General features: G+C 39.6%; 1 protein-coding gene and 1 long non-coding RNA gene across 2 annotated transcripts in view; both read left to right on the top strand.

The window, feature by feature from the left end:
• The window catches only part of LOC311584942, a 753214-nt gene that overhangs the window by 155870 nt on the left and 571497 nt on the right, over nt 1-25847 (top strand). The window lies entirely within an intron of this gene.
• On the top strand, nt 1393-8727 carry FGF20 (fibroblast growth factor 20). The gene is made up of 3 exons (XM_084759463.1): nt 1393-1778; nt 6783-6886; nt 7994-8727. The coding sequence occupies exons 1-3, from the start codon at nt 1490-1492 to the stop codon at nt 8237-8239; spliced, it is 639 nt and encodes a 212-aa protein (XP_084615589.1). The 5' UTR covers nt 1393-1489; the 3' UTR covers nt 8240-8727.

The raw sequence follows: 25847 nt of genomic DNA, 5'->3' as shown, positions 1-25847 counted from the left end.
AGCCAATGGAACAAAGTTTTAACATTTAAGTAGATATATGTTTAACTCCTTAAGGTCAAATTTTTATTTTGCAAATATGTTTACGCACTCTTAAATTTTAATAGTAGTTTTTGAAATCTGAGACAATCATCAAGAACCAATATTATTTCTGCTTAGTTAATTTGAAATTTGTTGTAGTTGGAGTGTGAATTTAAAAAGAAAGCTAGCTTCTAGGAATTTACAGCAAAGAAAAAAGGAGGCGTTCTTAGATTGGATAAAGGCCAGCAGCTTCTGTCATTTATGACACCATTATAGATACTTATTTTGTATTCACAGCAAATTATAAGAATGTGAACCAGCCCATTTGAATGTGCTGTTAATCCCTCGATTTATGATTATAGTGTGCTATTTTATTATTCCAATGAAGAGCCCAGGACCTCCACACACAATTTATGAGTTCCCCATAGATATAAGGCAATCCTGGTTATGTCATTTGCTGAGTTAAGATAAACATTAAAGAGAACTTGAGGAGTGGGGCAAGGCATTTCCAACCTAAGCTTGATTATGTAAAGAAAATCCCCCATCTAAATGATAAAAGAAAAGAGTAATGCTTGTACATTTTATTAGTGTTTTAAAATTAGTGAGTTAAACTGTCAAAGCTTTGATTTTCCTTTCATGTGTGTCTGGGCAGGTCTAAGCCTCAGGTAACGCCCTTTTCCCTTCTCCCTCCTTGCCTTTCTTTGCACCTGTCAACTGCAGGCTCCCAGCAGCTCCCAAGGAGTCCAATTCTCTTCTGCTCTCCTCTCCTCCCACCCATCTCCTGGTCTTTACTCGCCCCTCCCCCTTCTAGATTCTGCAAGCCGGGCTCCTTCTCCTAGCTATCTGTCCCAGCAAAGCAAATGAGCTCACATCAAAGGTGCTTGTACGGCATTGGCTAAACAACACCGTGGCGGTCCCAGAGACAACCTAGAATACCAGGGGTGTTGGCTGAGCTCCCTGAATTTGCTGGCTGATTGACTTTGGCCAAGTGCAAGAATGAGTTTCCGAAGTGCTCCGTTTAGTCACTTCCGAAGAGCAAAAACGTGTTGAGAGGAGGCTGGTTTAAGATTTCAAACAAAACCAACCTCCCAGGCGCGCATGAAAGGACTTGATTAGCATATGTCAAGAGGACCCGCATATATACCGGGAGTGTATGTACACAGGACTCTGATCTGATCAGTTTGCTGAGCTGGAGCCCCAGCCCCCAGCCCCAGCCCCAAAATCAGCAGCCTCAGCTCTAGATGTTTCTGCAAAGCCACCAGCCAGCTCTCACCTACCCAGGAAGAGAAGATCGCTTCCAAGACAGTGCACTGCACGGTCCCTGCAGGGATCTCACAGGAGTAACCCAGCTTTAACTTTTTGTTCCTATTTGGCTATACTTTTTCTGCATTCGCCTCGACACCCTCGCTACACTTTTTATCGTGGGGTTCTCTTGTTTTCCTGAATTTCAGTCTTCCTGTCCGGCCCCTCCATGGCTCCATTAACCGAAGTCGGTCCCTTCTTGGGCGGCCTGGAGGGCTTGGGCCAGCAGGTGGGGTCGCACTTCCTGCTGCCTCCCGCAGGGGAGCGGCCTCCGCTGCTAGGGGAACGTCGGGGCGCATTGGAGCAGCGGGGAGCCCGTGGCGGGCCGGGTTCCGTGGAACTGGCGCACCTGCACGGCATCCTGCGCCGCAGGCAGCTCTACTGCCGCACCGGCTTCCACCTGCAGATCCTGCCCGACGGCAGCGTGCAGGGCACCCGGCAGGATCACAGCCTCTTCGGTAGGTACAAGCATCCTGCCTCTGCGCCCTCAACTCCCTAAGTATTCTTGCCTCCTACCTCTATGCTAGTGGAACCGGCCTGAGCTGCGGGGCTGCCTGAGCCCCTGGACCCTTTGGATGCGTGGTTCGGGGCTCCAGGCTTGTAAGAAATCGTCCTGCCCAGGAGGAGAGCAGCTCCTGGCGTGCGGTGTGGGAGGAGAAAGGTGGATGGGTCCCTCACCTTGGGGTGTGATGCCGCTCTGTTTTTCTCTACTACCTTGGCTCCCAGCCTTGGCCAGCACTCCTTGCTTCGCAGGCAATTTTTATTATTTTATGAGGTCCCTATATTGTTTTCTCATCCTTCTACACTTGCAGTTCTGTTGTTCACGTTTTGAAAATTAATAACGGGAAGCGTTCCGGCTCTTAAAACATGCCCCCCCCCCTCCGCAGTTTTGCAGCTAGTCAGCCGGTGTCTCTCTCTGAAGGGATGGTTCTTAAACAGCTCTACTTAGAGGGCTGCCCTTGGCTGAGGTTCTCCGTGCTCTTGCTTGGGGGTGGAGAGTGAGGGAGATGGTGCGAGGGAGGGAGGAAGGAGAAGGACCTAGCAGGCCCACGTGGCCAAGATTCTCTTTAGATATTGCGAAACTGGAAAGCAGAGATCGTGGTATTGACCTTAGGTAAGAGGAAATGGGAAAAGCGAAAGAAGATATGGCTGGGAACACAGAGCATGGCTTCCGCATACAAGAGCAAAGCCTGGGAGCAGAAAGGGTTAATGGGATGAAGAGAACTCTAGATTAGATCAGTAAAGTTTCTATTCTTAATTACTCCCCAGCCAGCCAGGTAACCAGCAAGTGCCTCCCTCGCCCCTCCTTCTCCCAAGTGCTAGTTTTCCTTTCTTGCCTGCACAACAGACAAGAGACAAGATAGGTTAATTCAGATAGTTTGCTAAAGGTGCTTGCTTCTAATATCCCAGGATATTTCTTTCCCCTGTGGCTACATTTTTTTTCATCAATTAACCTGCTAACACGCTCAAGGGACTTTCCCTACCTAACCTGTGTTGTCATTAGAGGGTGTCTTTATATTAAAAAAAAAATACACATTACCATTTATTTGTCACCAGCATGAGGAATCACAAACGCACTTCTTATCTTTTCACTATGGAATTTCTCTAGAATCTCTTTTTGGAGTGGCTTGTTCTTGTCTCGTTCTCATCTTATCCTTACACTCCCATTTCTTTTTTTTTGCACTTGTAGTGCTCATTAAAACTTTGTTGACGTGTAAATCTCAACTTCAGGAGCGTGTGTAACCTTAGATGAGAGGGTAAGCATGTGGTGGTCATTTGACAGCACTTAAGGGCTTAGGAAACTGACTTTTAAAAAAACCCACGTGTTGGCAGCTTCCACTGATCTCTTCCAAATTCCCACCGACTGTGAGTCAAGAGTGTCATGACCTAGTGGCCAACCTGGGGTCACTTTTGAAAAGTGTTTTTAAAATGGAGGAGGCTGACATTATGATTCGAAAGAATGTGCTGACACCAGGTGGCCTAGTTTTCTTCCCTTTAAGACTGACTGTACTCCATATAAAAAGAAATCTCCCCAAATGTGGTAAGACTTTCAGACAAAGCAGCCAGAAGTTAAATGTAGGCTGTAGGCAATATGCTACTTTTCTGCCTCATGCTAATGGAGTAAGGAAATGCTTCCTTTAAACCCCTTGTAATGTAGTTGTTATCTCTTCCTCTACTGTGTTCAGTCTCCTTAGAAGACAGATTCTATTGGAAGACTTGGTAACATTCATTGAGCTATCGTGAAATCTGATCCTTTAGGAATGGGTGTGGCTTATTCTTACTCGTACACTGCAAAGCTCATATGTTGAGTGATTGTTTAGGAAATATGACTTTGATTCTTGTTGGCTTAAGTCGTGCCTGGTTGGGAGATTCAGTAGAGAGACAAAATATTCACTAGTATATGAAAGGAAGACAACTCATATTTTTATGTGAGCCTAAAGAGGGAGCCTCTTTATACCTTACAGTGCTCTGAGTGGTCTAGATATCATAACTAACCACTAGAGGATAAGGGACAAGGTCAGTTTTAATATGTGCAGCATTTGTGTGCCTCTTCATCCTCTTTTGCTAGTGCCTTAGTAAATAAGTTATTAAGTGATATTGCCTTTTAGAAAAACAAAGCAAAACAAACAAACAAACAAACAAAAAACCAAACAAAACCCAAAAGAAATCAACTCCTCTCTGTGCTACTGAAGTAAGAATTTTTGAAAAAAGAAAACCTCAAGGTTAACTATCTAAGATACTAAATACTACTAAAATAATGCGATGCTAATTTGAACTTGACCAATTAAAAACTCACATTTAAAAAAATTTTAAAATCATATCAATTGAACATAAGCAGAGAGTTCTCAGTGAGGTCAAAAGTAATATCCTATCTGAGCTACCTGAATCTCTAGCAGAGTTTTTCTGCACAGCAGCATAGAAGGAAGGACTTTACCTAACACGTAAACATAGAATCATTCCTTTAGAAAAAAAAGTGTAGTCTGAGATCAAACATATTCACTTAAAGCTTTTTTCTTTATTCTCCATAGATTTGTCTGATGTGGTTGCATTGTGGGTTGACTCACCTGTTTATTATGATTTAAGAAAAGGCCGGCTTTGAAAGTGATACCAGAAAGACAAAGGACCTCCAAGTCTTTTTATGGGACACTGGGCATTAGAAAATCTACCTAAAATCTGTGGTTACCTCTTAGGGGAAGTTCTTCACGTCTATTCTTTGGAAGAGAATTAGCTTAGTTGCCACCTCATATTATAAATAAGAAAGACTTGTCAAATCTCATTTAAGAATCAAACGAATACAAATTACTATGTGGTATACTATTTCTTTGGTGAGAAAAAGGATCAGAATTTAAAAGTGTGGCTAAAATCTTTAGGAAGGCCACTAAAACACACGTAATCTTTTCTCTCATCAGTTCCATGAGCCATTGCAAAAATCATTTATGCCTGGTTATGTATGTGGCTTTATATGTTGTTTAATAAAGTTAAAACTATTGGATATAATTATTCTAAAGACATGTGTAATCATTTTTACTTATTTAATTACATACTTTGGAAAGCATTATCTTAAGATAAGATTTAATGTGTAGGTGGAGTGTGTCCTGGGGTAGGAACATTGGGTGCATATCAGCCACACATACTTTTTAATTTGACTGAATATTCAATATAATTTAAAGTAATTATACATTTATAATTACATCCTGAGTGAGATTCACTTTACATATATTTATACCAATTATGTTCAGGTTTATGTTTTTGTTCCTAACACGAATCTTCCATTTAGGAGCTTGGTAATGGCTGTGACTCTCCCCCACTCCCCCCTGCCCACAGCCATCACAATATTCCTGCTGGTAGACCTTCCCTGCTTTAGCCTCTCAGGGACACTGGCTTTTCTAAGCCATTTACAGGGCATTTAGTAGTGTTTTGTGCTGCAAGACTCCTGATAGCTCTAGAGTTCTGCTAGTCTGAAATCCTAGTAGTTCAAATGATCTCATCTGTCTTAATAAGAATCTATGCTTCTACCCCCTGCCCCAAAGAGTGAATTAGTCTCTGGGTAGAACAGAACCTTCCATTCCAGCAAACTGTCAGAATCTGTACTTTCTCTTGGCTTTGGGAGTATCCAGTGTTCAAATAGGAACTTGTACAATAAATCATGAAATGACTTTAGAGCAAGAGCCAGGCTAACTGGTACACATTTATGCTATTTGTAGAGCTTAGGGTAGGGTGAAGGGGTGAAGGAACAAAGTTATTAAGAAAGGCAGATCCAAGTATGGAAGGTATAGGCACCCAGGTCCAACAGTCTAAGGAAAAAACCAGAAAAGGCATCATTAGTCCAAAGGTTAGTGTGTACAGCCAAATAGGACATCAAACAGACGGAAAGTGTATCTTTTTTCAACTCTAGTCTGTTGGGGTATTAAGGCTGAAAGCTTTCCAAATTAGTTTACCTTTTAATAAATCAAAATAATCCAGAAATTGGTATTTGGCTATCAAATATAATGAAATACAAAGCCTGCCTGCTTCTCTGAGTTGCACGACTTATTCTTATAGATCATGGAATAGGATATAGCACATTTTGCAATATACAAAGTCTAGAAATGATTGTTTTTCTCTCCTCAATAAACCATGTTGTGGCATAGAACCTTGAGATTAGTGTTCAGAAAGTGGAAGTTCAAGCACCATTTTTATTAGTTACAAAGTTCATGCCCCTTAGTCATTGGAGTCAGTGTTTCCAAGGCTTGTTTTCTTTCAATCTAACAAGTATCTTCCCTCCTTATTTTCAAATATTTTTAAAGTTGAGGTAAAATTTACTTATTAGCTATTTTTTTAGAATCTTGTTTTATTTGTGTGGGTGATTGGCCTGCCTATATGTCTGTGTACCACATGGGTGCTGCAGTACCCAGAGATGCCAGAAGAGGGTGTCAGATTAGTTCTCTGCCATTTGGGTGCTGGTAACCAAACCCAGTTCTTATTGCAAGAACAATGTCTTAGTTATGTTTTCTACTGCTGTTATAAAACACAAACTGAAAGAAACATGGAGGAAAGAAAGGATTTATTTCATCTTTCAGTTCCCAGATCATCATCATTGCTGAAGTCAGGGCAGGAGCCTGGAGGAAGCAATGCTGCTTTCTAGATGGCTTCTTATGGCTTATTAAATTTGCTTCTTTATAGCATCCAGGACCACATGACCAGGGGTCCTTGCTCCCACAGTGGGCTGGGCCCTTCCATGTCAATTGTCAATCAAGAAAATGACCATGGCTTTGCCCACAGGCCAATCTGGGAGCATTTTCTCAATTGAGGTTTGCTCCTCTGAGATGATTCTAACTTTTGTTTTTGTGTTTGATTTTGTTACCTATTCACCTGTGATGAGAGTAGCTTCTATTTATTTGTTTACTACTTCAGCATGTTGATGTTTATTGCTGTTAACCCTGTAGATATGTGTTCAAACTGTATTTTGTTTATAAATTTAGGTATCCTGGAATTCATCAGTGTGGCAGTGGGACTGGTCAGTATCAGAGGTGTGGACAGTGGTCTTTACCTTGGAATGAATGACAAAGGAGAACTCTATGGATCGGTATGTAATATTATTTTTTGATTATTATTATTCTTGAAATAATGATTATCCATTATTTAGGTAATTAAAATATCTATCAATGATGTCTGATAGACATTATTATATGTGATAGACATAACATATTTCTACATATATATGTAGATATTAGAAACCAGTGTCCTAAATTTAAACATATTGGGATAATAATATAATTGTTCATTATTATTTTTTAAATTTCCAACCAGTATTGCTATAACCTCACCTGGTCTTTTTGTTTATTGTTCTGAGTCTTTCCATTTCCTTTATATTTTAATAATTCCCATCAGAAACAGAACACTGAGTGTCAGTTCTGGAAAAAGTATGCATTGTATTTTAATCTGAAGATAGAATTACCAAACAATTAATAGAATTTTGAGAAAGCACATGCACCTAATGTTCATGGTATGTGTAAGAATAAATAAACAGTAGTGGTCTCATCTATGGAATACACACACACACACACACACACACACACACACACACACACACACACACAGAGGGGGGAAGGAGAGAGAAAGAGAAATTTTTGAAAAAATAAGAAATCACTGGACTTTTACTTTCTTTTTCTCATTATTAATAGTAACATACATGCTAATCATGGGGACCATATCATTAAACAATGCATTCATTAGATGGTATCTGATTTGAAGTGGTGAGCTTGAATTAGTAATTTAAATTCTAGCAAGAGTTTGACTGTACAACTTGATAGCAGAGATTTCATGTTTGTGCCTTTGGTTTCTGTCTCCTGATGGTATAAGATGAAATACATGCCTGTTTAGTGATGGTGAGGTGGGGCTAATATAGACCACAGTAAAGCTCAAAATATTTATTGCATGTTTGAAAATAAAATCAAGAGTTGGAATATGTGGTTTAAAGTTCCTTGAACTAATTGACTCAATAAAGTGATATAAAGGGAAAAAAGTTCTGCCTGCCGTATGAACAAAATAAAAATAAAACATTATAATGTAACTTGACAACAATATAGCTATAAGCAAAGAAATAAAATACAAAGTTGAGACTTTTGTAAGGAACTTGTTTTGAAGGCATTTCTAAAATTCTATATTTCTTTCTTTTCTCTTTTTTTAAAAGGATAAATTGACTTCTGAATGCATCTTCAGGGAGCAATTTGAAGAGAACTGGTATAATACCTATTCATCTAACGTATATAAACATGGAGACACTGGCCGCCGGTACTTTGTAGCACTTAACAAAGATGGCACTCCAAGAGATGGTGCTAGGTCCAAAAGACATCAAAAATTTACCCATTTCTTACCAAGACCAGTGGACCCAGAAAGAGTTCCAGAATTATACAAAGACCTACTGATGTACACTTGATGAACCTAGAGTTTCTAAATCACAGTTCTTGCTGTTCAATAACACTGAAGAAGACATTCAGAATATGACAGAGTCTGCATTTCACTGAAAGACTGTATTTGGGAAGAGTATTGGGAATAAGGAATTAACTTGAAGCAAAGCAAGATCATTCTTCATAAGTGGATTGTATTTCCTCAGACACATTGGCTCAGCCTTCCTAGTGGATTGAAGCTGACATCAGTTTAATTTGTGGATAATGTGAACCTTGCTGCTGATGCCTCACCTCTCTGGATAATGTTTACTTGGATGGTTACCGTAAAAATAGATACTTCATGTTGAAGAAGTGGATTTAGATGATATAACTACTGCCTCACAAATTCTGAGGACCTTGTAGAAAGGTTATAACATTATACATAAAAAGAAATCAAAATTCTAGATGACTTTGAGTTACAAAACACGCCACACCAAGATGGAACTTTTCTTTTAGAAGAATGGACCTATTTATACATTTTTTCAATCTATAAATATTTATTATATATATTTATTTATCAAAGAGTTTATTTTTACTGGTATATGAAGACTATACAAAATAAAACAAACAGACAAAAATAATGAAATGTGTTTTATTGTGCCATATATTGTTTTAGTCTTAGGATGTAAAGGAGACTTCATTATTATAACACATTAGCAATAGAATAAATGTTCATTTGTTTTTAAAAATTAAGTATAGTGTAGACAATAGTTTTATGTAGTCTCTTGCCTTTTATATGTAGCATAGCTCTCTTTTGGCCTTGAAAAATCTTTTATTGATCTGTGCTGAATTTAACACAGGTTTGAAAGGGAATTAAACATTTTCATTTTATGTTTTTTTGTTTTTGTTTTTTTTGTTTTTTCCAGACAGGGGTTCTCTGTGTAGCCTTGGCTGCTGTAGACTCACTTTGTAGACGAGGGTGGCCTTGAACTCATGTTGATCCACCTGCCTCTGCCTCCCGAGTACTAAGATTAAAGGTGTGTGCCACCACTGCCTAGCCATTTTATGTTTTTGACAACACTGAATTTTTTCAGGTGAGAGCTGTTCTATTTATTGAAGATAATTTTAAAATGAGAAAAGTCTAAGAGCCCCAGGGAAAATCCATAGTATTTAGAACTCATATCACTGAAGCTATAAAAAAAAAATACAGCCAACTTATGTATACTTATTTTACTGGCTTCAAAATAAAAACAATTTCTTTCACCCCATGTGATCATAGAAAGAATTAGTCCCTGTAGAACCTCTATTAACAATGTGAAGGTCTTAACTTCCTGAGTTTGGTATTCTTCCCATGGGTGTATCAAATAGTCACTAATGGTTCCTACATACTAGGTATCATGATGAGTGCTAAGCAACGTGATATCCAAGAAGGACTCATCCTTGCATCATGGAGCTCAATGTGTGTGTGGTCAGAGAAAGTTTTAAAAAATGAGTAAACTAGCACATATGCTAAGTATGAATTGAGATGTACTTCAAGAGGTAAACAAGTTTTAGACACTGAACAACAACAACAACAAAAAGAATAGAACAGATTTAGAGGATGGATGGTCCTTTCTAAGGAGGTGAAATTAATGATGGACTCAAACAAGAAGGACCTAGCCAGGCCAAAAGTCATAGAAAGGGAAACAATGAATGTGTTTCCTTTCAAGACATCTAAACTCCTGCACTCCCCATTGGTGACTTCAAAGATATTGACGGCCAGGCAATTATAAGTTGGTTTTTTCCAGGAGTATTTTAATTGCAAAGATACTCATATTTGTATGAAATAGGTAGCCATGTGCTTTCCCACCTCTTCACACAGATTTTTGTAAGGTAAGCAACCAGGTCTTCTCTCATCTTTTGCTTCCTTCGAGTCAGGACTTGATCTAGAACTTGCTATGTAGAGTAGGATGGCCTTGAACTCCCAGATCATAGATCAGCTTGCTGATAAATGTGGGTACTAACCAGCTGATGAGCTTCTGATGGGAATGTAGCCTCTACCAGTGTAGCTGAGTGGTCTCAGGCCTCGCTGGGATTCTGAGCACTCCCTGCTTTGCTGGTTCTCCCCACATCTCACGCTGTGTAGTGGAGTGCTACTGTCTTCCTTCTGAGGTCACGCTGCAGTTGCCTTGTTTTGGTATCGTCAATATCTAAAGCTCACTGTCTGGTTTAGTACAAGGCTTTTCCCCATCAAATCAATTTCCCGCGCTGACTATGTAATAGGGATTCTGGGTGGAGCCGGTTTGTCTCACTGTTTCCATTAGGGACTAGGTGGGATTTCATCCGCACTCTGCAGATGTGTGAGATGAATGAGAGAACTAGTGTTTATGAATGGAAGGGTTGGAATGAAGGGGATGCAGTAAAAACTAGAATACTAATTGCATCTAAACAGTATTCTGGTGGCATGAACCTAGATCTGAAAATCTCTGTTTCATAATACAGTACCACAACATTTTCTTCATTGCACAACTAAACATTTTTAACGGGCCTAGGGTAAGCCTTTAAAGTTTAGCTGTTTTCAGTAAGATCAATCCTAAAGCTTAATTCTAGAGCTAGTTACTTGTCCAAGGTTGACTAATCTTACATACCGTCTTGGTCATAGAATCAACCAACCTTGCCAATCAAAGCCATTCTGGGACTCCAAAGAAAGATGGGTTTTCTCCTGACATGGAAAGGGTGAATAACCAAGTAAGTTTCTAACTTCTGCTTTTTGGAGCCGGCATAATGGCTCAAAGCAGAGTTGAAGCTAAAACCAGGTAAAGAAGAGGTGACCAAGGTAGCTATGGAGACTTAAGCTCCAGTCTTCAAACCCAAACAAAAATGCTTAACAATTATCTGGCAAGATTCTGACCCTTCTGTTGCCTTTCCCCTGCTCCTCTGTTCCTTAGAGAAAGGGTATAGATAATGTAGTGAAAGTTGGCCTGGGAACTTACTCATCTGACCAGGCTAGCCTCCACTTGCATCCATTCTTAGGCTCCTGTGTCACCATTGCTAGCACTATAGACACGTGCTGCCATGCCCAACCCATCTCCTTTTAAAATCAAACTGATGATAGCTTTTATCTTGTGCCTACCCTATCACTGAATATTGTATATGCTTGGAGTATAAAACTTGACATTTTAGTTTTACAGGAACACACATTGAGAGCAGCTTGGTTGTAGGAGTTAACTATGCACGCCCTAGGAAACTCTTCTATACATGAACTGCTGTAGATAATGACAGTTTGGACTTTTACATGTTGCTAAACAATTGATAACTTTGGAGACACTTGGGAGAGAAGAAATGCACGTTTCCTGTCCTCTAAATCTCTGCCCGATACTCATGCTTTTGAGCAATCCTTCCCTATGAGGCAGGGGTGACTGCTTTCTAGGAACATAATATAGAAAAGGTAGGGGGGCTATGTCTCTAATGCCACATCAAACTCTTTTTGTAGTATATTTGCTAGCTGTGTAGAGTCTCCTTGATGTAAGGATAAGGCGCACACCACAATGGTAAAATCTAAAGTACTAATAAGCCTAAGGTGGTCTGCAGGAGCCAAGGATAACATCCAGTTGATAACCAGAACAAAGCCACACCCAGTCCTACAACTGCAAGGGATCAACTTCTGCTCAGTGGATTGAAAGCAACCAAGCCTCAAGACAAGAATGTAATGTGCAGGTTGTATCTCTTCTACAGAATCCTGAGCTGAGGGCCTACCTAAGACGTGACTGATCACCTCTGACCCACAGAAAGCACAGAATAATAGCACATTCTGTTTGAAAGTCACTGAGTTCACACTAATGTAACACACAGAATAGGTAACCGATACATTCACTGAAGGAACACTTATTATAAGTGTTCTCAAATATTTTCTGGTGTTCATTTTCAGTTATAAACTGTAAGTATAGAAGCAAGTTTCCTTTCATATGACCTCAGCCTTGAAAGTTAGATGAGTGCATTTCTAGACATTTCTATACCTGACTGGAATAACCCAACTCCTTCCTTTGTAAATAAATGATGGATACTGATAACAGTTCACCACATTTATCATCTTTCCAATATGTATCTTTTTTTTTTTTTTTTTTACCTTAGTTAGATTCCTAGTCCCATGATAAAACACCATGACCTAAAACAACTTGGGGAGAAAAGGCTTTATTTCACTTTACAGTTTGTAGTCCATCCAGGGAAGTCAGGGCAGAAACACAAGGCAGGAGCCTGGAAGCAGAAATTGACATAAAAGTCTTGGAGGAGTGTTGCTTATTGGCTTGTTCCCTCCTGGCTTGCTCAGTTTGCTTTCTTATACTCCCCAGGACCTTCTCCCGAGGGATGGCACCTCCCACAATGAGCTGTGTGCTCCCCCCATCAATCATTAATACACTACCCTACAGATCTGCTGATAGGTCAGTCTTATAGAGACGTTTTCTTAATAAGGTTTCCCTTTCCTAGATGTGTCTAGGTTTGTGTCAAGTTGGAAAAGAGCAACTAGCAAAGACACAGAGATGTGACCTTCCTCCTTTTCAAGTATAACCATCTTCCCCCTCTTCCCCCGAGACAGAGTTTCTCTGTGTAGCCTTGGCTGTCCAAGGCTCACTTTGTAGACCAGGCTGGCCTTGAACTCACAGAGAGTCTCCTACCTCTGCCTCCCCAAGTGCTGCAATTACAGGTGTGCACCACCACACCTGGCAAATATAAGCATCTTAAAGGTGTAAGTGTGTGTCAGAAATCTCATGTGGTGTTTCCAATACATTGCACTTTCTTCAGGTGATTTTCTGATGAATAAATGCTGCAGGTCCTCTGGGTACCACTGTCTTGGAATACTAGACTACAAGGAGTGATGTCAAGTCAATGTCATTACATATAGCCAAGGGGCCCTCTGGCCTTTTTATATTGCCAAGAATTCTCTAGCATATTTCACCTTCAAGACTTTTTTTTTTAATAAAAAGGGAACACGGATGCAATATGCTCCAAGGTCTAATTATATTTTATGCTTGTTCATTGTCTAAGGCAAAGCTTGGAAAAGAAAACTTTTTATCTCTGATTTACCAGTAGTCTAAATTAAAAGAACCAGTATCACCTGGTCCATCAATAGCAACACCACAAAACTTCCAAAGATGAGTGTTTCTACTGAGGCACAGGAGGACAATTCTGTATTTATTTATTTAGGAAATTAATTTTTCTTACAGTGAAGCTTATTTGATTTCCATTTTAATGAATTTTCCCTTTACTATTCACTTTTCAAACAAGATTATTCTATGTCAGTTTTTTTTCCTGAAAAAATTTAGACGTTAATGCTGTGTTCAATTAACCTTAGTGTCTTTATCTTGGCTCTCATGATACATGACATCTGAGGCTGAATCACTTCACTTTGTCTAGCTAGTGCTATGACACTAGTAACTGTGATACCTGGAGGAATAGTTTGATATTTTTTGCATAATCCATTTATTTCATGACGTATAGTCCCAATGTTTAAATTATGCAGTCACACACACACACACACACACACACACACACACACACACACACACATACACACACATACACACACACACACATACACACACACACACACACACACACACACAGGAGCATCTGTACTTGTGGTTTAGTGTCAACTTGACACAAGAGTCATCAGAGAGGAAGGAGTCTCAGTTGAGGAAATGCCTTCAAGAGATCCAGCTGTAAGGCATTTTCTCAATTAGTGATCAGTGTGAGAGGGCCCAGCCCAAGGTGGGTGGTGCCATCCCTTGACTGGTGGTCCTGGATTCTACAAAAAGCATGCTGAACAAGCCATGAGGAGCAAACCAGTAAGCAGCACCCTCCACGCTCTCTGAAGCAGCTTCAGCTTCCAGGCTCCTACCCTGCTTGCGTTCTTGTCATGACTTCCTCCAATGATGGACTATGACCTAGAAGCACAAGCCAAATCTTTCCCGTCCCAACTCGCTTTTTGGCTGTGGAGTTTCCTTGCAGGAATAGAAACCCTAACTAAGACCTCATCTAAATATGTAAATATATATGCGGAGTAGGGTAGTCTCAAACTTGGTAGGTAGCCCAGATTAGCCTCAAACTTATGATTCACCTACCTCAGCCTCCAAAGTGCTGGACAACAGATTATCGGTATGCCTAACTAAGATATCCATTTTAATAGAAACTACAGCTAATACTATTCTAAGACTTCTAAATAGATAAATCAATTAGACTTATATGAATAAAAACAGAATTAAAGTGCAAAAGCTGAAATGAAGGGAAGTGGGTGGATGTATACTTAGTTGACTTAGCAGTCCAGTTCTTACTGAAGAGACAATTTTTACAGATCAAACCTTGAAACTCTAATTCTCTAAAAGATTCTTCATTCTAACTGGTTGAGAAAATGTAAACACTGCTGTAATATGGTATTGAATGAAGGGCCAGATTGAAACATTATATATTTAGTAGCAATTCATTGCCTAGTATGAACATACAAACTATGTAATGTCATTTCATTTGAAATTCTGGTTTCTTTTTTAAAATATATATAGTGTACTAGATTCATTGTTCTTGTTGACCATTTTCTGTCCCGGGTTAGTTAAAAACACTGAAATTTTGTACACTTTCATTGGAGTGTCAAAACATTACTTACTTAGCTTTAAAGAAAACATTTATGATTATATTTTTGTGAATTTCACACATGATTACCACATTTACATCATTTTGATCCCACTCTCACCCCAAATCCTCCCATACACCTCCCACCCCTTCTCAGCTATTTTTAAAAGTTGTTATTGTTATACAACACACACACATACACACACACACTACACAAACACACATATAAATACAGCCTGTTGAGTTCATTTAGTATTGTTCATGTGTATGTGTATTTAGGGCTGACCACTGGAATTAGATAAACCAGGACACTGTTCCTAATTCATGCTCTTCACAGCCATTAATTACTGGCAGGTCTTTATCTAGGAGCGGGACCTTGTGAGACTTCACTTCAATGGACTCTGAAAAAGCATGTTCAATGACTGTCATAATCTTCCAGTGCATTTCTCCACTATGCACTTAGGTTTCGAGAAGATAAGTTGATGTAAGATGGGAGCCTTGACCTGAATTCTCTTAGTGTTTGTTGGAATGCTGTGGTAGTGTCAGAGCACCTTTCTCTTTCAGCCGGAATTGACTCTTTTTACCACAGAGACCAGGTATGTTAATATAATTCTACCAGTTTAAGGACATTCCAATTAAAAATACTACAGATGTTTAATGTAAGTCATTATAATTTTTGAATAATACCCAGATAGTTTTGTATGATGCCCCCAAATTAGGTAGATCTAAGGAACCCCAAAATGGGCCATGCTAATTCTTGTCATTCACACTGCCACGTCAATCATCAGGCTATGATATAACATCTCAGTTATGTGGAACATGCGCATTGCCTTGCACTTAAAGAATGTTCTACCCAGTGAGTAGAAACACTTGATTTGCATTACTACATTGCTGAAAGTGTCCTATCAGGCTTCCATTTTGTCATAGCACAACTCTGATAATCCAGAGACCATCCTAGAATGCATTCCAATCAACTTTAATTGGATTTTCTAGTTGTTGAAATAGAGCATCTTTCCACCCGCAGCCTGTCAGGGCTGTGCACTAGGTTAGGTTAAGATCATAGCTCTACTTCATACAGAGCCTTTGACAGGCAAGGCTGAAATACATCAAACAGTGACAGCTGGTAAAAAGTTCCCACATATGCTACAAATAGCTCTGATTCTCATCAGTTTGAGTAACCTTACATTCAGGTCCCCAAAGTGCATTGAGGTTGCACTGTAACCTTGGTCGGTAGGACCAATTCATAGAACAGAAATGCCAGAGGACTATGAGAATTTACAAAAAGGGCTAAAGAAGACCTCAAAGCTTAAAAAAAAAAGAGCCCCCAGAGGCCTTTTCTTCTTTTGAAATTCCCCTACTCCTTTTTTTGTTAAAACATTTGCATATCCTTGTTCCTCCGTGTACAAACCTCCCTGATGGTTTGCTTTGGGGCTGTTGTGGAACACAAGGTCTTTGAGCATAGCAGTCATTAGCATCTTCACCAGAGCAGCTGTGACTACTTGCAAGCTACCCTCATGATTGGGCTTGTTGAAGTTGCCTCCTAGAGGAAGGGTTGTGAGAAGGCCCATTTGAAACTTTCCCCGAGGTTTCACTCCCTCCTATACTTCTCTCCTAGCTGTATGCAATTCTCAGGGTCTTGGGAGGTGACAGAGTCTATACATCCTGGAAGGTTGGCTGAAAAGGAGTCTCCATTTGTGCTGCTGTGGGGGAAGACATCATCCATGTTAGAGAGAGACTTTCTGATGGTGTAGCTACTTGGGGGTCATCAAAACTCCAGTAAAGAGCTTTGCATATGTGCTCTATAAATAGACCCAATAAGCTCACTGATGCACCAAGCAAGGCTTGGGTGGCACCAGACTTTGGTCTATAGTTGGCGTCCTGCCTATGGTGAGGAGACATTCCTTCACATCTCCCTGGAAAAGTTCCCATAGCAGCAGCTTCTGATTGGTTTAAACAGTTTCTTCCTAAAGGAATTTGAGTATGTGGTATCTAGAAGTCAGTATATTTCCTTATTTCACCAAGAACCACTACCCTCCACCCCCAATAGTTACCATTATAGGGAGCACAGAGATGGAGGCCGAGTTTATGCTTACCTAACATGGCACTGATACAGATATCCAGTATTGACTAAGATGGCTAGTGATGGACATCTGGGGTAGGGGCAGGGGTATGAGTCAGCACAAATTGGCTAACACCAGATGCCTGGGGAACCCAAAGGTAAACAATGATGTAATCTGTTATATAACTAGTTTTGGCAAAATGCCACTTCAATGTGGGTTCTGTATAAATATGTCCTGAGAACACAGGTGGGTGCTCTAGCCCACAGTGCTTAAAGTATATTGCATGCGCTTGGTGGTCTAAGAATCTTTTTTTTTTATGTCCTGGCCCCTTTTGATTCTCTCTTTGTCCACACCCCCAGAATTCAAGCCCATTAGATTTATAAGAAAGTCTAATTTTAGAATGATGCATTTAACAACCAACCAATATCTTTCCCACAAAGAACCATATTATTCTACATTCAGTGGACAAGTCACCTCCCCTGCATTCTCTCTGGTGCATTTGATCTTTTTTTTTTTATTATTATTAATCTATTCTTGTTACATCTCAATGGTTATCCCATCCCTTGTATCCTCCCATTCTTCCCTCTCTCCCTCCCATTTTCCCCTTATTCCCTTCCCCTATGACTGTTCCTGAGGGGGACCTCCTCCCCCTGTATATGCTCATAGGGTATCAAGTCTCTTCTTGGTAACCTGCTGTCCTTCCTCTCTCTCTGGTGCTTTTAATAGAGGCTCAGGACTCACACTATTGTATCAGGTATCTCTATGACGATGAATATGACAATGCATTCTTGATGCTCTCCCATATTTACTGAGTAGACTGTTACTTCCTACCATTTTCCCGAAGACTCAAGCTAGGGAAAGTAGCACTGTGAATGGAGAAATCACCACGAAACTAAATTGTTTTCCAAGGGAATACATTTATACTGTCAACCACTGTTTGCTCTGAAACTGGAATTTTTGTGGCTACCACACTTTGCTATTTGTAATTAATGGCCTTGGAGGCACTCAACCCAAAGGGTAGAAGGCAAGCACAGTGCTTCTTAGAGGCAACGGTGTACTTTCAGCATCAATTAAGGCACTTTTTTTTTTTTCGAGGACTGGCTTCAGGACTCCATCACCATTATGTGAAGGCTTAGAACTTCTTTGGAGATGATAATTCCTCTCCAGTGACTATAATATTTAAATCTAATGGCAGAGATCTCATATACCTATTTTTCTTTGGCAGTTACCTGTCATCACACACTGATTCCTGTAGGTTATTTTAACTGCAGCTAGTTGGAGTCTGACTTTCAAATTTGAGAGCTTTTGTGTGTGTAGGGACACGTTGACAGAGCTCTATCAATGTCATAACACAGAGGGGTCATGTTTTGGTCCTGTGGGTTGCCTAACCTTCAAGACATCATGTTTATCAGGCTATACTAACTATGGTTGAGCTTGCTACATAATACAGAAGCGGCAATATTCATAAGCAACTATTTCTTTGCTTCCTATTTAGTGATGTGGCTTCCAAGGACAATTTTTTTTTCTTATTGGTTCTACAATTTGCTTCCCATAACACTATTCCTAGAAGACTTTTATTTATTTATTTCTTTATTTTTGAGGCAGCTCTGGATGTCTGTCCTCGAACTCCTTACTCTGTAGACGAGACTGGCTTCAGATCCAAAGAGATCTGCCTGCCTCTAACTCCTCAGTGCTTTGAGTAAAGAGTGCACCACCACTGACATACTCCCCTAAAGGCTCTTGGATATTTTTCTCTGCTAAATTGTTGTGCCATAGCTAGTCATTAAATTAATGAGGTAAGATGGGGCCTTGGATACAACTATTTCTAACTGCTTATCAGTATGACGTCTTTTAAATTAATACATTGTCCACCTGCATTAGGCCAAGGACTTCTATTTAAATTCCATGTCCCTAGATTATAACCTGGTGCTTGGGAGTTTGTCTCCAGCTAATAAATGTGTAATTCTGGCTAAATGGAGGCAAAGCACACCCAAATCAAGAGATCCGCATTTGCTATATCAATGACCACGGATTAGTAAAAGGCTGATGTAATGTCCTTCTCTATTTTAGACTAGTTAAACCAGTTTGATAGAAGGATAAGTGGTGTTTGGGGGTTATTCTCAGTTTCTTCAACACCCCTATTATGTAATTTGGTGCACGTCTACCATGGCTGGGCATTATTTTGTATTTGTGATTGTGTTGATATAGAATTGGTCTGGAGGTCCGCTTTCAGCATGATGGTAATCGCTGCGCTCCTGCTCCTACCTTAACAAATTGCAATAACTCCCTTGCAATTGCCTACTCATGGGAGAGAGCGTCCGGTCCAGGAAAACTTGTTTAGATCTTGGTATCTATTGATAATCACATCTTAGTCTCTTCAGTCGCTCCTCTCCAGAGCCTTCAACTGAGGAATTTTCTTTCCTCAAGTTCCTGAAAATTGTCGCTCTTTATCCTGTTTCTAGATGCTCTTGAGATTCTTGAATATTGTCCTTTGTTCCAAACAGGTCACAGGACTTTGAGTCTCTCCAGGTGGGTCTGATATTCAATGGACTTGCATGCTAAGAACCATTGCACTGTTTGTCCTTCTCTTTGAAAGACTGGGTCAGACTGCTAGACTGTAGGGCCAGATTTCTTAAATATAAAGAGATCTGAAATAAATCATAGAAAATGCTTTAGAAGTTGTCCTTTGTTTTTCATGTGCAGGGAGACGTCTGTCCTTAAGATTTACGAAGTCCTTGTTTCTGAGTTCCTTCTCTTGGCTCAGCTCCCAGTCGTTTTAAAGTGGCTTGTTGCTATCTGTAGGGAGACTTTGCCAAGGTTGTTGCCATGGCTGCAGTGTCTGCAAACTTAGATGATTCCTGTGTCCTATTGATCTGTACATCTTAGCAGCTCACTGGCATTTTTCTTATGAATAGAGGTCACTTTAGCCCAAATCTATAATGATTTTGTTTTAGCTATAGGAACATTATTATGCAGATATTATATAATTCGAGAGACTTCCAATAGCCATTTTTTTAAAATCACAATTTCCCATAAAATTCACACTCCCATTGAAAGCTTTCCGAAGAGTAGAAATTGAGTCCTTTGAAAGCAGGCATAAATTTTGGAACAAAAAGTGAGGTCAATGCAGAAAGACAGGGAGGGAGGAGGGACAAATAACACTAAGGATGTTTAATAAAGCCTCAAGGAATAGGATTACATTATATTTATACCAAATTATACATAATATCTATATATCTACATGTCTATAGTTATGAAGTTATGCCACTTAGTCTTACAATATTGCCTATAGGATTCATAGAGTATTTATTAACACAACTCCAGTACTAAGCATAAGAAATCTCCGTTTGAGTTGTTGTTCAGGGTAGTATAAATTATTCCATAAATAACATAGGCAATTGATGCTGCCCTTGGTTGCTTATCAGAAGTCTCTGTTGATGAGTCTGTGAGACACAGGTTTCAAAAGATTCAAACAGAATCTAATGTGAAAGCCTTCTTCCTGAGGTTTAGCTTTCATAGTATCAAAACATACTATGTAAACTGAAGAAATCAATAGTCCTATCCATCTGTGATGCCAATGAACTATAACAATGATGAGCATAGCAAGAAATCCCTACAGGTGCAATAGTGGCACTCATATCTTGGCAGTAACGGACGTCTATCTAATTGGATTTAAGGCTCACTCAGTCGGAAAGGTATCTTGACAGGTTCTAGAAACAGTCAACTACAAACGGCTAGAGAAGTCATGGATCTTTGATGAGAACCTACTACCACTAGTAGACCAGCATAATTCCTAACTACATTCTAAAACCTGACCTATATCCACAGGTAAGTGTAGCTAGCACCTACCACCTTGGAAGCTTCTCTTTATAGCCCATGGAGACTTGAAGAAAAGCCCAACTGCTCATAATGCAGAGATCATGTGGAGCCCAGCCCCGAGAGACACATCTACATCACAAGGCCTACACCCAAGTCCCAGTGAACAAAATGGAAGAGGGGAATAGAAAAACTGTAAGATCCAGAGCATCAGAAAATCTGCTGTGAGATTGTGTCTCTGAGAAATGATAGGGAATGTACATCAATGATACCTCAACAATATGGCTGCCTAAACAGGGCCTGAACAATGATAATATCAATAGACATATCACAGGGTCCCACACTAGACAAAAAGCTACAGGCAAGAAATGACTGCTAAGAGAGGGAGAATTCGTCTCTCCCATGGATAAGCCCACTAATCGATTAACCAATATAGAATTGTCAGGATTGAAACCATATACATACACATAAACCACACTAAATGAGCTCAGAGAGTTTTATTTACATGCGTATATATTTTAAAAATAATAAAAGAAAAAAGGCCATCCATTTGAGAGGGAGTGATGGAATATTTGGGAGGAGTTGAAAGGAGGGAGTGTGGGGGGGGGTTGGAGGGAAAAGAAAGGACAAAGTGATATACCATAATTATATTTTAAATAAACATTTTAATGAAAAATATGGAAATGAATAAATAAAAAAAATTTAAAAGACAGTAAAATTTCTTTGACTATGTAGTCTATTACCTAGGATTTCCCAACACAGAATAAAAAGATGATTAATATTAATTATGACCTCATAAAATACTTTCTGAATGTCAATATAGAGAATACAATATTAAATATAATTTGTTAATAATTTTTTAAAAGACAGGTTTCTAAAGATAATCCTCTGGGTCTTTGTGTTCACCTGCCTTTTTGACCTGACCAGTAGCTATCTGAAGTTCTTCCTCCTTAACCTTCCTGAACCTTTGATGATCAGTTTTTTAGCTAGCATTATTTCACTTTTTGTTTTGTTTTGTTTTTCGAGACAGGGTTTCCCTGTGTACCCCTGGCTATCCTGGATTTGCTTTGTAGACCAGGCTGGCCTCGAACTCACAGAGATCCCACCTGCCTCTGCCTCCCGAGTGCTGGGATTGCAGGCATGCAACACTGACTCCAGCTGTTCCTTTATTTCTTGATGTCTTCCTTTGTTGTTGTTGTTGTTGTTTTCATTTGAATTTTTAAAAAGTGTCTCCTCAAGTAGCGTAGGCTGGACTGAAAATTGTTAGGTAGCTCTGATTGGTCTTAAACAAATGGTGTTCCTCATTCCTCAGACTCTTGAGTGAAAACATTACAAGTATCTGCCACTCTGCCTGGCTTCTTCTGACAGGTTTTATAATTTAAACTTTATATCCATATCCAAACCAGAAGTTGATTTTTAGATAACTTTTGCCTGTGAAATATATACAATTTTAAGATATGTGGTATACATTTATCTACATGCTACCTAAATGCTTAAAACATATGCACACATCACTGTAATTAACATAGTTTTAAAAGTGCAAACCAAAGAATAATTTTAATAATGCACCTATAGATACATTGTATAGTGAGATGAAAATGTCCTATAGTAGTGTGCTTTAGGGTCTTCTCTTGGCTTACTTTTTTCTAGGTGTGTTTAGAAGAAATACTCCTAAATAGTTCTTTTAGACATTATAACAGAGTCTTAGGCACAGAATATTTATGAAACAGTGACCAAGAGTCAATAACTGTGGAAAGGAAAGGCAATAAAATAAAATAAGGCAGGAGGGTTGATATGCAAGATAGATGTCAGTCATGTTTGTCCACCCTGACAGTGAGATGTGGAACTAAATGGCCATAGTACTCTGGGCTGAGTTGGCAGAAAACATTTACATTTTCTCCGATCAGTTGCTACATATGGGCTGCCCCAGGAATCGCAGTGTCTGTAATTTATGCAGGTCCTTAAGGGAATGAAGGCACTTGTACAGTTGGGGTGGGAGGACTTCCTTGTACAGCACTGAGACAGAGGAATACAGTATAGATAGTGCCTGTCCATCTCTACCACTCCTTGCTTTGATCCACATTTTCCTAGGCATTTGGAAAGCACTTCCAGGATTCTATAAGGCCCATCTTGAGGAACTTTGAACAAGCACAGTAAAATAAATCCTAGCTCCTATGGCTGAAAGTGGTCCTCTAGTCACAAGGGATAGTCAGATTCTTAATCTAGAGCTGTCTAGTCTCTATACCCCTTACCTGCACTTAGCCTGTGGCTGCTCTGGGTAACTTTGGGCAGTGAGAACCAGATTCCAACACTGAGAACGTTGTGTCATTGGACTTCATAAATGTCTCAGCTTGAGGTGGTTGAAAATGTTTCATCTGACTTACAATGTAAATCTCAGAATGTAGTTAAGAGATACCCACACTCAGGTCTACACGCTTTTCTCCACGGTCTGATTATTTAATAGCAGTCTGTCTCCTCCCAAGGGACATGGCTAAGCACCTGTTCCGAAATGATGTTTTCTTATATTTCTTGCTGGTTGTTGCACATAAAGAAAACAAAGTACAAAGGAAAGCCATGGCTTATAGCTTAATGAGCTTTTGATGTGCTCACTTGAGGAAGGATTTCTTCTTGAAGACCAGGATCATCAAAACTTCTGAAGCAAGAGTCTGGGAGTAGGATGGATAAATTACCCAAATGCTGTTGAGAATGATAGTATACAGGGCCATTTAGCCCTGTGTTTCTCACTGGGAACATAGCACAGAAGAGAAACAGTTGAATCATGACTTATGCTACATTTGGGAAAACATAGGTTTAACACTGAAAAGGAACTCTTCTGAATTTGAGCTTCATTAGTGACTTCATGAGATTACTGCAGCTCTCTTCAAGATTACAGGAAGTGGGTGCTATGCAACTTTTCATGACTAGTGCATCTTTTTGTTATAGACTTACTCTCCATTCCTAGTCTGCTCTGTGGTATCTTGTGAGCATGGAACAAATTCTCACATGGTGATGCTGACTGAGACACTGTGGACAGGAAAGGCAAATTAGTACCAAAGTCTACTCTTGTTGGAAGAAATTATATGCTTTTCTATGCTATCTTAGCTACTTTCCCAAACTGCTATGATAAAACTCCCAAAAGTAGCAACTTGAGGGAGGAAGAATTAATTTTTGCTCAGGTTTTGAGAGGAAATGAACAATATCCATAGAGAAGCCATGATGGGTTCATGGTGGATGGTGGCTGTGGAAGCCAGAGAATGAAGCTACTTTGACAGATCAGGAAAAATCTGACTGAGGACAGAAATAAGTTGGGCTATGACACTCAAGCAACCCACTTCCCCAAAATGGTACCCATGGCAGGTTCCACAGCATCCCCAAACAGAATTAATAGCTAGAGACCAAGTGTTCAAACATATAACCACACCATGGTTCTAAGAGGTCCAAGTGGCTGCAGGGTGTCCTTGAGGAATGGAGCCTTATGGATGTGGTGCTGGGTTTTGTTGCTGGAATGTTGGAGGTTCAGAGACAATGGTGTAGCTATACATCTTGAAATATGGAAGCCCATGATGCTGGGCTGGTATCTAACCTCATATCTGTTACCATGACCCCAACTTCATGTGACTATTACTTGAGTATGAGAATTGCCAAAGCCACAGATTGGTTGACATCAGCCTGCTAATCCATGTTTGCATACTTGATTGTTTAATGCCTGCTCTCTGACGAGAGCTTTTGTGTAGGTCTCAGCTTCTTTTTTCTTCTTTCAGACTCTCACAAATACTAGGCAAGTACTTCTGCCACTGAGCTACACTCCCAGCCTAGTGCTTACTTTTTTTTTTCTAGTGCTTACTTTTAATAGAAAGATTTTCATACTTAAAACCACTGTTATTTATCTGTAGATGTTCTTTTCTATCAATTGTATCTGTTTTTCTAGTTAATTTTCTCTAAAAGTTGGATCAATTGGAGAGACAACTTTCTACTACCTTTACATCCCTATAGACTCTAATCTCTGACAAGATTTTTATCATATAAAAATGGTAACCATATACACCAGGGAAGACTTACAATTTTGAGATTTTCCTTGAGTTAGTCTATAGTTGCTCTCAGCCATATAATGAGCTGATGTGCTTGTAAACCAAAGTTGGACATTTGTGTTTCCATAAGCTTGTCCTTTGAGATGCCTTTTTTGAACAGTAGTACTGAGCCAAGGGAAACATGTTGATGCAATGGTGGTGACATGAGGTCTCAGCTTTCTGAGCTCCTTGATATGACAGGATTCAACTCAAATGGGAAATTGCCATTGTGTGGTCACATAGTGTCCTGTAGTCTGGCTACTAAATTGTACCACAGCAGGATAATGTGACAAAAGTCGTAATATTTAAAAGACCTTTGCTCTCCATTTTTTAAAACCTTATTCCAGTATAATAGGTTTTTTGGTATGGGAAATCCTTCATTACATCTTTTGTCAGCATTGATATTTAGCTATAATATATTAGATACTGATGCCCAAGTGGCAGGGTACAACTTGAGTGCAACCATAAACAATTTCAGAAACTTTTACTTCATAGAAGTAGACTTTGTTTGATATTTTTTCACGGTGGGGATCATTTCCAGAGCCTCACACATATTAGCTCAATATTCTATGATCGGATAACACCTCCAGTTCCTTTGTTTTATTATAGTAGGGGTTTTTTTTAAAGCATGGTTTATATAGAGAGTAAATAGGGACTCAGCAATGTGACTTCATAAGGCATACACTGTAGCTGAACTGTCTGAGAAGCTGCCTGAAATGCATTTTGAAAATTATGTTTACTCTAGAGTTCAGTAAAGACATTTGCTATTACCTCCAATAGGCTCAAACTATAATCTAATTCCATTACTGCAAGCTTTTTTGGTGACTAGAGATGGCCAGCTGGGGCCTCTGCTGCCCCATTATTTGGTGATTTTACTTAGATCCCCTTCATATATGTGCATGTTTTGGGAAGTTTCTCCTGAAGTAAGTTTCCATACTACTTCTCAAATTCCCTTAGGCTTAGCTGTCTTTCCCTGTCTTTCCTCCCCTGCCCCCCTTCTGTTCCTGTTCCCTCCCACCCTGATATGATCCTCCTGTTTTTGTTCATACCCCATCCACCCGTAACAACCTTATTTCTCTTCCCTAGGGAGATCTATCTGACCCCTAGTCCCTTAC

This window comes from Acomys minous, assembly GCF_964271855.1.
Source record: "Acomys minous genome assembly, chromosome: 15".
Lineage (NCBI taxonomy): Eukaryota > Metazoa > Chordata > Mammalia > Rodentia > Muridae > Acomys > Acomys minous.
This window is presented reverse-complemented; position numbering and strand designations above follow the sequence as displayed.

Bases quoted from the DNA above. Each gene is read 5' to 3' on its own strand.
- FGF20 (XM_084759463.1), top strand. From the start codon at position 1,490: ATGGCTCCATTAACCGAAGTCGGTCCCTTCTTGGGCGGCCTGGAGGGC. The intron at 1,779-6,782 runs GTAGGTACAAGC...TTATAAATTTAG, and splicing joins GCAGGATCACAGCCTCTTCG to GTATCCTGGAATTCATCAGT. The intron at 6,887-7,993 runs GTATGTAATATT...TTTTTTTAAAAG, and splicing joins AAGGAGAACTCTATGGATCG to GATAAATTGACTTCTGAATG.